At 36.2% G+C, this 17,994-nt stretch overlaps 1 protein-coding gene across 5 annotated transcripts in view; it reads right to left on the bottom strand.

Annotated features, from left to right (window-relative positions):
• Positions 1-17,994, bottom strand: part of EXOC6 (exocyst complex component 6) — a 214,921-nt gene that overhangs the window by 139,303 nt on the left and 57,624 nt on the right. For all 5 annotated transcript variants that reach the window (XM_004369936.2, XM_012557833.2, XM_023740056.1 and 2 more), the window contains exons 10-14: positions 13,715-13,761; positions 13,487-13,607; positions 11,583-11,654; positions 9,437-9,534; positions 3,546-3,651 (exon numbers count right to left, since the gene is read on the bottom strand). In XM_004369936.2, the coding sequence (XP_004369993.1) occupies positions 3,546-3,651; positions 9,437-9,534; positions 11,583-11,654; positions 13,487-13,607; positions 13,715-13,761 (444 nt within the window). The remainder of the gene's footprint in view (positions 1-3,545; positions 3,652-9,436; positions 9,535-11,582; positions 11,655-13,486; positions 13,608-13,714; positions 13,762-17,994) is intronic.

Genomic DNA, 17,994 nt, shown 5'->3' with positions numbered 1-17,994 from the left:
ATTTCCCTTGAGAACGGGAACCAGACAAGGATGCCCTTTATCACCACTCTTATTCAACGTTGTGCTGGAGGTTCTAGCCAGAGCAATTAGGCTAGAAAAAGAAATAAAGGGCATCCAAATTGGTAGGGAAGAAGTCAAAGTATCTCTATTTGCAGATGATATGATCTTATACACAGAAAACCTCTAAGAATCCACAAGAAAATTACTGGAACTAATAGAAGATTTCAGCAAAGTTTCAGGATACAAGCTAAACATACAAAAAGAGTTAGATTCCTTTACACTAACAAAGAGAACCTCGAAGAGGAAATCACCAAAGTAATATCATTTACAATAGCCTCCAAGAAGACAAAATACTTAGGAATAAATCTAATCAGAGATGTAAAAGGCCTATACGATGAAAACTACAAGACACTACTGCAAGAAACCAAAAGAGACCTGCATAAGTAGAAAAACATACCTTGCTCATGGACAGGTAGATTCAACACTGTGAAAATGTCAATTCTACCCAAAGCAATCTACAGATACAAAGCAATCCCAATCCAAATTCCAACAGCATTTTTTAATGAGATGGAGAAACAAATCACCAACTTCATATGGAAAGAGAAGAGGCCCCAAATAAGTAAAGCATTACTCAAGAAGAAGAACAAAGTGGGAGGCCTCACACTACCTCATTTGAGAACCTATTATACTGCCACGGTACTCAAAACAGCCTCGTACTGGTACAACAACAGATACACAGACCAATGGAACAGAATGGAGAATCCAGACATAAATTCATCCACCTATGAGCAGCTGATATTTGACAAAGGCCCAAAGTCCATTAACTTGGGAAAAGACAGTCTCTTTAACAAATTGTGCTGGCATAACTGGATACCCATCTGCAAAAAACTGAAACGAGAGCCATACCTCACACTATGCACAAAAACTAACTCAAAATGGATCAAAGACTTAAATATAAAATCAAGAATGATAAAGATCATGGAAGAAAAAAAAAGGGACAACACTAGGAGCCCTAATACATGGCATAAACACAATATGAACCATAAGTAACAATGCACAAGCATCAGAAGACAGACCAGATACATGGGAGCTCCTAAAAATCAAACACTTAACACTCATCAAAAGACTTCAACAAAAGAGTCAAAAGACAACCTACAGGCTGGGAAAAAAATTTTGGCGTCAACAAATCCGATCAGCACCTAATCTCTAAAATCTACAAGGTACTGCAAAACCTCAACAAAAAGACAAATAACCCAACTAAAAAATGGGCAAAGGATATGAACAGGCACTTTGCCAAAGAAGATATTCAGGTGGCTAACAGACACATGAAGAAATGCTCACAATCATTAGCCATTAGAGAAATGCAGACCAAAACTAATGAGATATCATCTCACCCCAACAAGGCTAGCATTAATCCAAAAAACACAAAACAATAAATGCTGGAGAGGTTGTGGAGAGACTGGAACACTTATACACTGTTGGTGGGAATATAAAATGGCACAACCACTTGGGAAATCAATTTGGGGCTTCCTTAAAAAGCTAGAAATAGAAGTACCATACAATCCAGCTATCCTGCTCCTTGGACTATATCCTAGAGAAATAAGAGCCATCACACAAATAGATGTATGCACACCCATGATCATTGCAGCACTGTTCACAATACCAAAAAGATGGAAACAACCTAGGTGCCCATCAACGGACAAATGGATAAACAAATTATGGTATATCCACACAATGGAATACTATGCAATGTTAAAGAACAACGATGAAGCTGTGAAACATAACATGGAGGAATCTGGAGGGCATTATGCTGAGTGAATTTAGTCAGTCACAGAAGGACAAATATTGTATAAGACCACTATTATAAGAACTCAAGAAAAGGTTTAAACACAGAATAAAACATTCTTTGATGGTTACGAGGATGGGGAGGGAGTGGGAGGGTTATTTCCTAACTAGATAGTAGATAAGAATTATCTTAGGTGAAGGGAAGGACAACACACACTACAGAGGAAGTTAGCACAACTGGACTAAGCCAAAGGTAAGAAGTTTCCTGAATACAATCAAACCACTTTGACGGACAGAGTAGCAGGGGTAGGGGTATGGGGACCATGCTTTCAGTGGACATCTAGGTCAACTGGCATAACAAAGCTTATTAAGAAAATGTTCTGCATCCTACTTCAGTGAGTGCCGTCAGGGGTCTTAAAAGCTTGCAAGCGGCCATCTAAGATGCATCACTTGGTCCCAACCACCTGGAGTAAAGGAGAATGAAGAACACCAAAGACACAAGGAAAGTAGTAGCCCAAGGGACAGAAAGGGCCACATAAACCAGAGACTTCATCAGCCTGAGACCAGAAGAACTAGATGGTGCCCAGCTACCACCTATGACCGCCCTGACAGGGAAAACAACAGAGAGCCCCTGATGGAGCAGGGAAAGATGGAGTGCAGAACTCAAATTCTAGTAAGAAGACCAGACTTTATGGTCTGACTGAGACTGGAGGAACTCCGGAAAGCATGGCCCCTGGATTCTCTATCAGCCCAGAACTAAAACAATTTCCGAGGCCAACTCTTCAGATAGGGATTGGACTTGACTTGTGGGACATGAAGTAATACTTGTGAGGAGTGTGCCTCTTAGCTCAAGTAGATACAAGAGACTAAACGGGCAGCTTCTGTCCGGAGGTGAGATGGGAAGGCAGAGAGGGTTAGGAGCAGGCTGAATGGACATGGGGAATCAGGGGTGGAAAGGAGGAGTGTGCTGTCACAGTATGGGGACAGCAATTAGGGTCATATAACAATGTATGCACAAATTTTTGTGTGGGAGACTAACTTGAAATGTAAACTTCATTTAAACTGCAACAATAAAAAAAAAAAAGAATAAAGAAGAGTAAGGATTAAAAAATGAGAATAAAGAAGAAAAAAGATTACAGTAAGAGGAAATAAATATGATACCCTTTTTTCATGAGATCTGATTCTACCTAGATAGTGGATAGATAAAAATGTGTGCGTGTGCTCATGTGCATTCCCAGAATATCCTACTTGCCTGTCTACTTCCTTTCTCCATCCTGTCTATTGTTCAGACATGCCAACTCCAAAAATATATACCCCTACCTCAGGAAGAAATCTGCAGGGGACTATTATTGCCTTCATAAACCTTTTCCTCAACCAAGATAAACTCTTTCTAGAAAAGATCTTTCAAAGTGCTGGACACTTCAAAAAAAGGAGCGTTTTTCTTTCCCAGAATACACTCTTATTCTTGGAATCTGCCCAACATTAGTAACACCTCCTCTGGGAATCCCCCCAACATTTGGGATAACTTATCCTAGTATCCCCAAGAAAACGCCTTAATTTCACCAAAATAGTAATAGTAATAATAGTAATGAAGATGATATAATCTTTAAACATTAACAAAATATACTCAAAGGCTGTAAATAACTCAACAACAAAAAAATTGCCCCAAAAGAGGGCATTCTCATAGTGTCAGGTTAATTTTATATAGCAATAAATATCATAAATTTAAGAAAGTTCTTGAATTAAAAAGTAACTTGTACCTTTTCAAGGTCTGGATCTTGAAAGGGAAATTTACTGATAACTATTTTATATTCTTCTTCACTAACAACAGGGATGGGGCTATAGTTATCTTCTTCAAAAATGTCCCTGTTAAGAAAGAAGAGAGAATTAATAACTTAACATTGGAAAACTGTATCACTGGAGTATTATAGAACAATACTTAAAACAAAAACAAAAACTATTATAAAAGTGTTTTGTATTTATCAGTTAAAAGCCCAAATGGGAAAACACTAGCTAACCATCCAGAATTCTAAAATTCAGCACCAAATTTATAAGCCTTGTCCCTCAAGATTCATGTGTAATCTCTTCTTTTCACTTGTTTTGTTTTACATCCTCTCAGTACTTTAGTTTTAGTTTTCTAGTCTAGAAGAATTCTAAGGATGATATAGCTTAAAGAAACTACCTATAACTAAAACTGAAGTCATGAGACGAAGAGTATTCCAGTCATATTTCTTGATAGGGGCAGTTCAAGTTGTGTGTCTTCTGTGTCTCTACCTTCCCAACTAGATTATAAGCTCCTTGAAGACCAAAGCAATGTCTTCTATTTGTTTAGTCACCCATAATGTTGTCATTAAAAAAGGACCTTTTATAGTTTGTGAGGCAGAGACATGTACTACTCACCAAATATCCAGGAGCTCTCCTAGACAGACCCCTCCCTTGCAGTTGGTGTTTTTGTTAGGTGCAGTTGAGTCATAGTGACCCTATGTACAACAGAATGAAATACTGCCAGGTCCCGTGCCATCCTCACAATCATCGCTATGTTTGAGCCCACTGCTGCAGCCACTGTGTCAATCCACCTCGTTGATGGTTTTCCTCTTTCTCACTGACCCTATACTAAGCATGATGTTCTTCTCCAGGGACTGATCCCTTCTGACAACATGTCCAAAGTACATGAGACAAAGTGTTGACATCCTTGCTTCTAAAGAGCATTCTGGCTGTATTTCTTCCAAGACATATTTTTTTCGTTCTTCTGGCAGTCCACAGTATATTCAATATTCTTTGCCAACACCATAATTCAAAGCCACTGATTCTTCTTCAGTCTTGCTTATTCATTGTCCAGCTTTTTCATGCACATGGGATGATTGAAAATATCATGGCTTGGGTGTCAGGTGCACCTTAGTCTTCAAAGCGACATGTTTGCTTTTGAACAGTTAAAAGAGGTCTTTTGCAGCAGATCTGCCGAATACATCGTTTAATTTCTTGACTGCTGCTTCCGTGGACGTTTATTGTGGATCCAAGTACAGGCAGTACCCTGGTTACAAACGTCTGACTTACGGGACAACTCGTACTTGCCCTTTAACATTATCTAAATTTGTCCTCACCTTGAAACGACTGAACCAACCCCTACTTGCAACAAATTCTTCATCACAATTACTTTCACTTGCTGCAAGGGTAGCTTTCAAATCACTGAAACGGCTTCGAGCCTTTTCTTGCACTAAAGTAAGATCCCTAATTCTTATTAAAATCATATTGCACCTGTTCTGACTTAGCTACAAATTCAACTTAAATACACAGTTAGGAATGGGTCGCTTTCATAACGCAGAAACTGCCGTAAAATGAATCCTTGACAACTTCAATATTTTTTCTGTTTATTATGATGTTGCTTATTGGCCCAGTTGTGGGGACTTTTGTTTTCTTTATGTTCAGGTGTAATCTACACTGAAGGCTGTAGGCTTTGATCTTCATCAGTAAGTGCTTCCAGTGCTTCAAGTCCTCTTCCTGCAGTTATGCAGGGCCATTTGACTAGTTTTGGTCAACAGGCTGTAAATGAAAGTGATACATGTTTCTTCCAGGCTAAAGCATTCATGAACCAGCTGAGCAACCCTCCTTCCCAGGGTGATAAGCAAAACCATATGTTATGAAGGTAGTTGTTGGTTGCCGTTGAGTTGATTGAGCATAAACAGTTAAGTGCTCAACTACTAACTAAAAAGATGACAGTCTGAACACACCCAGAGGTGCCTGGGAACACAGGCCTAGAAATATGCTTCCGAAAGGTCACATCCTTGAAAGCCCTGTGGAGAGGTTCTACTCTGCATATGTGGGGTCACTGTGAGTTATGAACGTAGAATCATGAACAGAAACAGCTTGGATCTCTGGCTACTAGACCCACTATAGACTTTTGTGGGAGTGAGAAATGAAATGTCTGTTCTCAGGCTTTTTCTAACTGTAGCACAACCCAGTCTGTCCTAACATAGCAGCTGTCCAATAATCAACTTCCTTTAAATCAATAATTTACTTTGATTAGTATTTATTTATTGAACACCTATTATATGCTACACTCTGGGCTGTGAAGAAACTTCTCTACCTCAGGAAGATATAAGCCAGATCCCTGATCTCAAACCTAATAGGAGAGAGGGAGATTATAATGTCTATAATGCTGTTTTACACATATGATAATAAAAGGTGCAGGGTTCAGAAATAGGAAATGGAATACCATTAAAAGGGAAATGTCATGTGGAACTGCTGCTGAATTTGCCAAGGCCAGGTGGGGGGCTGCATGGGAATAATCGGTCATTCCATCAGTCGAACTCCAGAAGTGGGTGACTGTACCTGGAGAAGCTGCCTATGGCCTCTGGACAAGAAATGCTTGCAGGCCAGCCAGGGGGCAAGGGCAGAGGGCTCCCATTTATATGAGCCAAGACCTGGGGTCAAGGAACAGGTTGCATCTAAGTCAGGACCTAGGGCAGCGGTGGGGCCAAGTCATTTCTGCCTTGTTGCTTTCAGTGAAAGCAGCAAAGCAGCCAAGACAAGGCTTTCCTACTCCTGAAGTCTGAATATCCAGAAGTTTTTGAACCTCTTGTTTATTAATTTGCTTATTGTTATTTAAAAAAAAAAAAAATCAATCAGTTAATAAAATGACATTTCATGGCAGAGACTCTCCTCCCTGGCTCCCCTAAAGTATAGATGTGGAGGATGGACTAGAAAAAGGTCAATAATGAACACAGAGAAACCAGTTAGAAAGACTGAAGAATAATCCAAATAAAAGGAAATAAGGATCTGAATTAAAGGTGTAGTAGTAGGGGCAGAAAGTAATTAGCAGAAGCAAGAGGTTTTAAGGAGAATATGCAGGACTTAAAAACTAAATGAGGATTGTGAGGGAGAGTGTAACCATGATGAATTACAAGTTTCTAAACAAGGTGACTGGCTAAATGATATATACCTTACCTCATTAGAGACATTTGCTGAGGTAAGGAATACAAGAGAAGGATATGGTTTGGGCAGTAAATGATATCCAATTGATAAATGGGCCTGGGGTCTTGATGAGACTAGGAATAAAGACACAGGTTTGTAAATCATGACGGCACACAAAAGTAGTCAAAATAAGGTTCTGTTCACCTAAAATATAGTGAGAGGCTTCAACTAATTCTACTTCATTCTAAATAGTTTTAAAAAATAAAGTAAAAGTTTAAAAGGGAAACAAACTACTTAGAAGACCATAAACTATTCACTTTATACAAAGGCAGTTAATATGAAAGGAGAGATAATTTAATGAATGGTACATTCATATTCTGAAAATGTTAGTGTAGTATTAAAAGTGATCTGTTTACTGAACTGAATTCTATAAACACTTATTGAGTTCCTACTAAGTGCAAGGCACTATAGCAGGGCTAGGCAATCAAGAACACAAAAATAAATAAAACATGGGTGTTCACAATACAGTGAGAGAAAACCATGAATACATAAACAAACTATGACAGTGGTCAGATTATAAATTCTATCATGGAAGTAGACAAGTTTTAATTATTCAGTACTGATAATAATTTCTACTTTTCCCTCATTTAATTGTTAGGTTGTCAATTCACTACTTGTAAAATCTTTGAAAGTCCAGGTCCGAGATAAGCAAAGCTTAAATTCTGCTACTTCTTAAAAATCTAAGCAAAAAGCTTCATCTAGTGGGATGCTGAAGGTAGCAGTCAAGAATAATTTGGGAGTTAGGTATCACAACTGACATGCTATCATTTGCTCCCCTCCACTATTACTGCGGAGGTTAAAGTTAACCCTATCTATAGCTGAATTAACCCATTCCCAGAAAGAAAACAATACCTCTGGTTTCACCAATCTTAGGGAGCAATCTCCCTATTATAAGCCTTAAGGGAGATAAGAGAGAACAGCTGGCTCAGCACAAATCTATCAACAACTGTAAAAACGAAAACATTCTTCTGAAAAGGGCAGGCTAATAACATGTAAGTAAAGAGCATTATATTTTATCAACAGATTATATCACGGTATATATATTATAGATTACCACTCATATCAACAGTTACGACCACTACTTCTAAAATCAATGATGGTTATACATAACTCATCAGGACTGCCAATTATCCATTCAAGACAGCATCCTGACAATATCATTCCTAAAGAATATTAATACAAAAAGCTCAACTAAGGATTTATAGAGTTGATTTTGATAGAAGAACTACTTAGGCATTTCTAAAAGATTTTATCACATTATTCTCCATGGTTTTGAAAACTGATGTGGTAAGGACTAAGCTGGTGTTGAATCATTTAACAAACTTTCTATTTTAATTTCATCAAATATTATTGACACAATACTTCTATCATATTTTGGGTGATTTAGATGTAAGATGTGAAGAATGATTTTTTTTCTGAAGGAAGGAAAAAAAAAGCAAGGAAGAAAAGAGGGAGGCAAGGAGGGAAGAAAGAAATTAATTTATTAAAGTCCAACGGTCTATTTGGAATTTGTCCATCACCAAAGGAAGGCAGGCAGGCAGAGAAGCTTTAAAATTTAAAATGGAGGGCAGGGGAGGCAAATTTCCCTTTTGATAGCAATTCAAAAGTTATACAGATATTTAAAATACTTTAATCCATGCTTGGGAGGCAAGTGGTTAAAAAGCAAAAGTAATTTTTCCTAATTAGATGATTTGAGATTTTTTAAACTTAGTTATGTTGTCTGTAAAAACAGCACTTTACCCAAACAAAATTTAAAAGCTATATTCTAATACTAAATATCTTTGACTACTTACAGTCTTACAAGTATCTAATCATTCACTGACAAAAAATTACAAAATAAATAACTGACATAACTTTGGAACAGATGTCACTTGAGAACTAAAAATAAGTACATTAAAAACTGGTTAAAGAAAACGTTCTACATTCTACCTTGGTGAGTAGCATCTGGAGTCTTAAAAGTCTGTGAGCAGCCATCTAAGATACTCCACTGGTCTCACTCTTTCGGGAGCAAGGCAGAATGAAGAAAACAAGATACAAGGAAAGATCAGTCCAAAGGACTAATTGACCACAAGTACCACGGCCTCCACCAGACTGTGTCCAGTACAACTAGATGGTGCCCAGCTATCACCACTGACTGCTCTGACACAGATCACAAAAGAGGATCCCGGACAGAGCTGGAGAAAAATGTAGAACAAAATTCTAACTCACAAAAATAGACCAGACTTACTGGTCTGACAGACTGGAGAAACCCCGAGAGTATGGCCCCCAGACACCTTTTTAGCTCAGTAATGAAGTGACTCCTGAGGTTCACCCTTCAGCCAAAGATTAGACAGGCCCATAAAACAAAACGAGACTAAAGGGTCACAACAGCCCAGGGACAAGGACTAGAAAGCAGGAGGGGACAGGAAAGCTGTTGATCGGGAACCCAAGGTCCAGAAGGGAGAGTGTTGACATGTAGTGGTGTTGTTAACCAATGTCATAAAACAATATGTGTAGTAACTATTCAGTGAGAAACTATTCGTTCTGTAAACCTTCATCTAAAGTACAATAAAAAAAAAAATCACTTGACCAAAAAAAAAAAAAAAATTGGTTATAAGCTTTTTATTGCTAAATGCAAAATTAATTATTTAAACATTTGACATGCTATTCATCACATTAAGGCACCACAGCTTGGACTAACCTGAAAACTCCAGCCCATTTCTTAAGCAGTGTTTCATTGTATTGATCTCTTATTTCAAATAAAAGGTCAAAAAGCCGGTTCACTGGAAAACCATAACCCTAAAATGCAAAAATGAGTAAATAAAAGCAGATAAACAAGAATGTAAACATATTCATTAAGACTGTTGAGAATACTGAAGAATCATTTGGAAGTGATCACTATGTCACAATGTATGCCATTCTGACAGTATGGAAAAAAAGGTGCCCCTCTGACCTTCTTCTAGATTTCATGAGGTAAGAAAGGGTCTAGAAAGAGTTTTATAGGGCAGGAATAATTTTTCCATTCCTCCTCTCTTTTATTAGTCAGGATTATAGTATTAGCCTTAAAATGCATTGTTACAGTTATTGTTGCTAGGCACCACCGAGTCGATTTCGACTCATAACAACCTCATGTGACAGAGGAGAACTGTCCCGTAGGGCTTTCTAGGTTGTAATCTTGACAGGAGCAGACTGCCAGGTCTTTCTTCTGAGGAGCAGCTGGGTGGGTACAAACTGCCAACCTTTCGGTTAGCAGCTGAGCCCTTAATCATTGCACCACCAGGACTCCTTTAAAATGTATTAGAGGACAGGAAATTAAGACAATAATTCCATTTACAATAACATCTAAGAGGGAAAAATACTTAGCAAAAGTTTTCTTACCAGAAAAAGAACTTACCAAAGGTTATTTTTTGCAAAGAGATCAGTATTAGAGATAAATTTATCATAAATTTTATGCAAAAACACCCACATACACACACAATATTCTGACATTACATTATAAGCCACATAAATTAACAAAGATATAAGGTAATAAAATAATTTACTAACGGAGCTTGTGGAACAGGCTCCTTAGGTTTAAGAATAAAGTTGACAATTACAGTTCTATGATGGAAAGACTTGTGATAAAGCAAGTAAACAGTCTAAATCAGCATTTCCCAAAGCACATTATATGAAACTCTAGATCTAAGAGATGTTCTAAGGGCGGGGGGCGGGCGGGGAGATTCCAGAGTCAAATATATTGGGAAAATGCTACACAGTCAGCTCCTTTTTATAAATTTATGGTATAAGTTTTCTCTGAGAAAGGCTCTTAGCTGAGAAACCTGTTTTTCTTCACTCAGCATTTCCCAAACGTTTTGGATCACAGAATCCTTTTTAAGGAACATTTACTATCACACGTTTGAAAATGCTAGTCTATTTTTCATGAAAAGTGACTTACAATCTTAAAATTTCACAAACTAAGCATGAAAAAAAATGTAATCAATTATTTATTATCTGAAATCAAGGAGGAGGAACAAGCTAGACATCTTAAAATTATAATACTGAAAATCACAAAGATGTTTAATTTTTTAGATAATTCCACTTCAATCTTAAAGAAGAAAAACCAAGCCCTGAAGAAGTGATTTGCTCACAGTCATAGAACACTTGGCAAGCCTAAAATTAGGGAGTAAGAAAACGAGAGCCTATAGCTATCACAGAGCCCTGGTGGCAAAGGTGTTAAGAGCTCCACCAGCCACTCCTTGGAAACCCTACGTGGCAGTTCTACTCTGTCCTATACGGTCGTTATGAGTTGTAACTGACTCAAGGGCAAAGGGTTTGGTATTGGTTTTTTATAGCTATCACACTATGTAGCTTCATACATAATATCACATTTAAAACTCAAAACAATTCTGAAAACTAGTAATTAATAAAGCCATTTTCACAAATGAGAATCTAACATACACATTAGTCAGTAGTAAAGGCAGAATACAAACGGAGGGTCTGTGTGACTCCAGAATCCATGCCCCCTGCCCTAAAGCAGAACTTGTATCTTCTAATGTCTACTTCAGCGTTCTTTCCAACATAGCATACATAGCCTACCTTTCTTTTTAACGGCAAAAATACTTTATTTTAACTGGATTAGGCCAGTATTTTAAAAGATGGTAATATTCCCTCTGCCCTGTCCAAGCTTCACAATTGGGAAGGAGGTGTTATAGGTAGTCCAAGGTATCACAGGAATATAAATACATAAGTAAACATTTGGTTACTACTAATTTACTACCACTAATCCATAATAAAACAAATTAGAGTTGTCTGTATTTTCTATATCTTTAAATGCTCAGATACTGCTTCCATGTAAAGCTATCACCCACCTGCAAAGTATCTGCAAATATTACAATGAGATTCTTCAGCTCCAAAACAAGATCAGGATCAGTGCAATAAGACTGGGTGGGGGTGGAAACACAAACAAACGAAAAAGTCATTTGTTTAAATAGTGACTAAGAAACAAAAACCTAAACATGTTTTTTATTGTTTTTTTTTTTAAATCTGCCAAACTTAAAATAAATTTAGTCAGATCCACAACAGGCTTCCTCTATTCAATAAAAACTCTCAGGGAAATATCATAACATGTTATACTTAAAGTAACTCAATTACATGAAAAAATTTTTTCCTAAAATTTGTACACACTAAACTTTGGTCAAAGCTATGATGCTTATACTTCTAAAAGTCTTCAGAGTTTAAGGAAATAGTTATCTTAAATTGAAAAAGCAGTTTCTATATAGCCCATGTATTTTTTTTATTGTAAAAATACAGATAACACAACATTTGCCAATTCAACATTTTTCATGTGTATAATTTAGTGACACCAATTACATCAATCATGTTGTACAACTATCACCAACATCTGTTGCCAAATTTCCCATAATCATAAAAAGAACTTTTCAATTATATACTTATTCTCCACCTTATAAAAGAGACACATACATTAATTTTTTTCAATATAAAAGTGACATATTTAAATAATTTTCTTAGTAATTCACAAAAAGAAAATTATTAATTTCAAAAGAATAGTGAAATTCACTTTGTCCTCTTAAGAATATTTAAAAAGATTTTTGAGTGTGATGTTACACTTAATATGTTACGACTTCATGGAATTAACAGGAAGTATACTATAATTTAAGGAGCCCTTGTGGTGCAGTGGTTAAGCGTTCAGCTGCTAACTGAAAGGTCGTGGTTCACAGCTGCTCCACGGGAGAAAGATGTGACAGCCTGCTCCTGTAAAGATTTACAGTCTTAGAAACCCTATGGGGGTAGTTCTACTCATAGGGTAGCTACGAGTCAGAAGAGACTCAGTAGCAATGGGTTTGATTTTTTTGGGTATACTATAATTTTATATATTCAGACTTGATCTGAATATAAATCATGATAAATGTATTGTCCTTCATTAATATTTTAGAAAAAGTTATAGTTCACTGGATAAACAATGGCATCAAGCCAAGCATCTACATTCCTGAAAAATAAAAATACAGTATATTTATAGTCTAAATATCATGTAAGTTAGCAATCTTCCTTCAAAATATTTTAAATCTCTATTATGAATGATAAGATTATTATAAATACTTAGAGATTACAATATTTTAAACATGGGGAGATTTTTTTAAGATAAACTACTAAAATTATCTGAAGGAAAGGTCTACACTTAACAATTATTAATTTCAATAATCTTTTATACTATTAACATGTTTATTATTCCCACAAAAGGCATATTAAAAAATATTTGATCATCTGACTTCAATCTCTAAAGGTTTAATACATAAAGGTTCGTTATTTCAAAATAAGTTTAAATTCTGACAACTGCATGTTTTTAAGAAATTCATAATTGTAGTGTACTACTGCAAACTGTAAACATCGAAGAACACGTTCTATTGATTTGTAATGGTGGAGTTTATTTTGGAAACAAAGAATATGGAATGATAATTAAAAATTCTTTTTTCAGTGCTGCTCAGTGATCTAATGAAGAGGTCAGTCCAGACTAATGACACCAGCTTAATTCTTCATTTTCTATAAAGCTGGACTAAAAGTGTCTTGGGAAGTACCAGTCAGTTGCAAAATCACAGCCTGATATTACCAGACAAACAAAAGCCTGGCACTAAATCTGAGCAATTACAAAACAATGCAGAATGATGGAGGTACAGCTTTCCTTTCACATTATGCACAGCAGAAGTTCTTGAAGTAATTGAATTAAAAATTTAATAACACAAACTATCTGACTTACTGAATGAGCTCTAAGGACAGCAATTATCTTTGAGAGGGCCATGTTCCAAAGTTCATCAGTGTATGCCCTAGTTACTAATCCTTGGGTCACATGTAAAATGTGATCTTCCACCACAAAGAACCTAAAAAAGTAATTAACAACATATGTTTAAAAAAAAAAAAGAAAATAATTATTTCTAGCATTAAATATAAAATGACAATAAAGTTACTTCCATAATTAGATACATACCCTACAATTTGAGTGAAATATCTTCTATAGCCATCAACTGTTTCATGCTTTAAATAAAAAATAAAAATTAATTTAAACCAAATAAACACCAGTAACATAAAAAGTTTAAGTTCCAAGTCACTACGATATCATTCATTTAACAAATATTTATTGAGAGCCTACTACATGCTGTATACTTTTCCAAGCACAAGGGATACACCGGTAAATAATAAAAAGTCCTTATCCTCATGCAACTCCCATTTGAAGGAGCTAGACAGATAATAAACAAGTTAAAAAGTAACTATGGTTTCAGAATCCTGTTCTCAGCAGGCTAGTTCAAGCCACCATCTTGGGCTCACTGGGGCTATTACATTATCCTCCTACCTACTCTCCACACCTTTCAGGCTCGTCCTCTACAGTCTATTTTCCATACAGCAGCCAGAGTGATACTTTTAAAATAGTAATCAGATCATTGTATCTTCTGTGAAAAACCCCCAATGACTTTTCATCTGATTCACAGTGAAAGTCAAACTCCTTAAAGATGGTGTACAACTGCTTATTGTTTACAATTTTAATACGTACACTATATTCACAAAAGGCGTAATACGAAAATATTTTATCATTTTATTTTTATTCATAGAAATTCATTATTTGAAATATTTTGTTATTTCAAATAAGTTCACTTATATCAACTTGCAAAAAATAATCTAATATTTTTGTATATCTCATAAATGTGATCATAATTTTCAAACACGAGGGGTTTTTTTTCAGGTTTTTGAGGGGAGTTGTTACTTTTTAGCTTAAAAGTATTATGATCAGTGAATGCAGTCTACATGACACCAAATCTTTGCTCTTTCCTGATACTTGCTTTATAGCACAGTATGTAGTAAAAATTTTTATAACGTCCCATGAGTGCTCGAAAAGAACATGTTTCTAGAGTTGTTAGGCAAAAAAAAACAGATAACAAATGTTGGAGTAGCTGCCAGGAGATTGGAACTCTTATGCACTGCTGGTGGGAATGTAAAATGGTACAACCACTATGGAAAACAATACGGCACCTCCTTAAAAAGCTAGAAAAAAAATCCAGCAATCCCACTCCTAGGAATATATCCTAGAAAAATAAGAGCCATCACATGAATAGACATATGCATACCCATGTTCACTGCAGCATTGTTCACAACAGCAAAAAGATGGAAACAACCTAGGTGCCCATCAACAGATGAATGGATAAATAAATTACGGTACATACACACAATGGAATACTATGCAACAATAAACATGAATTCCCAAAACATCTCACATCATGGATGAATCCAGAGGGCATTGCTGAGTGAAAAAAGTCAATCACAAAAGGACAAAAACTTTATGAGACTACTATTATAAAAAGTTATGAAAAGGTTTACACATAGAAATAATCTTTGATGGTTATGAGGGAGGTGAGGGATTGGGGAAAGGAAAATCACTAACTAGACAGTAGAACAGTGTTAACTTTGGTGAAAGGAAAGACAATACACATTTATAGGGGAAGTCAACACAACGTGACCAAGGCAAAGTCATGGAAACTTTACAGACACACCCAAAGACCCTGAGGGACCGAGTTACTGACCTGAGGGCTGGGGACCATGGTTTCGGGGGACACCTAGGTCAATTGGCATAACATAGTTTGTAAAGAAAATGTTCTACATCCAAATTTGGTAAGTAGCGTCTGGGGTCTTGAAAGCTTGCAAGCAGCTATCTAAGATACATCTACTGGTCCCATCCCGTCCAGAGCAAAGGAAAATGAAGAAAATCAATGACACATGGGAAATGTTAGTCCAAAGGACTAACTGAGCACAAGTACCACAGCCTCCACCAGCCTGAGCCCAGAATTAGATGGTGCCTGGCTACCACCATCTGACAGGGATCATAACAGAGGGTCCTGGACAGAGTCGGAGAAAAATGTAGAACAAAATTCAAATTTACAAAAAAAGACCAGAGTTAATTGTCTGACAGAGACTGGAGGAACCCAAGACTATGGCCCCCAGACACCCTGCTAACTCAGAACTTAAGTCACTCCCAAAGTTCACCCTTCAGGCAAAGATTACACAGGACTATAAAACAAACAGTAGCACATGTGACGAATGTGCTTCTTAGCTCAATCGTGTAAATGAGACCAAACAGACAACACCTGCCCAAAAGCAAAGATGAGAAGGCAGGAAAGGACAGGAAAATGGGACGAATGGAAACAAGAAACCCGGGGTAGAGAAGGGGAGAGTGTTGACACATCACAGGGATTACAACCAATGTCATAAAACAAGTTGTGTATAAAATGTTGAATGAGAAACTAATTTGCTCTGTAAACTTTCACCTAAAGTGGGCAGACGCACGTGCGCGCGCGTGCACACACACATTAATTGGCTAGAACTAGAAAAACATAGCAGTTATTTGAATAAATGCCTTTTAACTTAAAAAAAACAACAAACAAGCAACTAAAAAAGATGTTTGAAACTGCCTTCAAGACCAATTTCAAAATCATCTTGGAAGGAAATCTCATGTTTAGAAGTATATTTAAGAAAACTGCTGTGCTATGGATATGGCCAATCTGTTTGGGTCAAAAAGAGGCAAATAGTTCCCTTACAGATCTCACCAACCAATACATTTTAGTGTACTCTAAAAATAAGAACAAGTTGTTAAGAGACTGAGATATTTTTACAATTGGATAAAAGCATGTATTATAATAATTTGGCTATATTATTCGTCTGGAAGATGAAATAATTCGAAAAGTACTCATTAGTAACTGGTATTATAAAGATAATTCCCACAATTTCAGTGGATTTTCTAGTAAGAGTGAAATTTAAATTACGTGTAGAAGTTTCCTGGATGGATATAGGGAGATAAGTACTCATTAGTAACTGGTATTATAAAGATAATTCCCACAATTTCAGTGGATTTTCTAGTAAGAGTGAAATTTAAATTACGTGTAGAAGTTTCCTGGATGGATATAGGGAGATTAGCTGTAACGTGTGTGTGTGTGTGTAAAAATTTCTATGCTTCAAAGGACACTATCAAGAAAATGAAAAGTCAATCCACAGAATGGGAGAAAATATTTGCAAATCATATACCTAATAAGGGATACTTTTATCAAGAATATATAAAGAACTCTTACAACTCGTTAAAAAAAAAAAAGTTAAATCGGATCTGAATAGACTTTTCTGCAAAAAAGATACACAAATGGCCAATAAACACTGGAAAAGATGCTTGAAATTATCAGTCGTCAGGAAAATGCAAAAAAAAAAAAAAGGAAATAGAGTTCTTGGGAATAGGATTTTATACATCCTACCAGATAAGGCCTGTTAATCATGTTCCGTATTCCTACTGATTTTCTGTCTGCCTAATTCATAAGATGGTGAGAAGTATTTAAAAATCCACTAGGAGATTTCCCTATTTCTCTTTGTACTTCTGTCAATTTTTGCTTTAAATATTTTGAGTCAATGTTTTTAAGTGCTTATAGATTTACAATTACCATATTTTATCAACTTTAAGTCACATGAATATTTTGTTTTTATCATTCTAGGCTTTTATCTTCTACTAGCCCTGGTGATGCAGTGGTTAAGAGATCAGCTGCTAACCCTAAAGGTCGGCAGTTCAAATCCACCAGCTGCTCCTTGCAAACCCTATGGGGCAGTTCTACTCTGTCCTATAGGGTCGCCATCAGTCAGAATCAACTCAACAGCAATGGGTTTGGTTTTGGGTTTTTCTGGTATATGAAAGTTATATACTTTGTTTCTATTCTTTTAGTGGTTACTCTAGAAATTGCATTATGCATCCTTAAGTAATCAAACTCTAAAAGTAATCAATATTTTTACTCTTCTCCTGGACAGTTCTGAAACTGTAGAATAATGTAATTTTATTAACTTCCATCCCATTCCAATGTTTATGCTATTGTTGTTTGTATTTTAATTCTATCTTGTTTTAAAGCCCACAAGACCTTATTGATATTATTTTATAGAGTCAATATAGATTTATCCACATATTTATACTTTCTTTGCTATTCATTCCTTCTTGCATCACATACTTCCACTTGGCATCACTTTCCTTTTGCCTGAAGTATACTCTTTAGAATTTCCTTAGTAAGCGTTTGCTGATGGCAAACTCTGCTCTTCTTTGTCTGAAAATGTTTTTTGCCCTTGTTTCACTGGATGTAAAATCCTAAGTTGACAGTTATTTTTTTTCAACCTTGAAGATACTCTATCGTCTTTTTGTTTATTTAAAAGTAATCTGCCTTTTATCTCAGGCTACTTTTAAGATCTTCTCTTTGTCTT

Source organism: Trichechus manatus, unplaced genomic scaffold (genome assembly GCF_000243295.1).
Source record: "Trichechus manatus latirostris isolate Lorelei unplaced genomic scaffold, TriManLat1.0 scaffold00007, whole genome shotgun sequence".
NCBI classification, from domain to species: domain Eukaryota; kingdom Metazoa; phylum Chordata; class Mammalia; order Sirenia; family Trichechidae; genus Trichechus; species Trichechus manatus.
The sequence above is the reverse complement of the archived record's forward strand: the minus strand, read 5'-3'. Positions and strand labels throughout refer to the sequence as shown.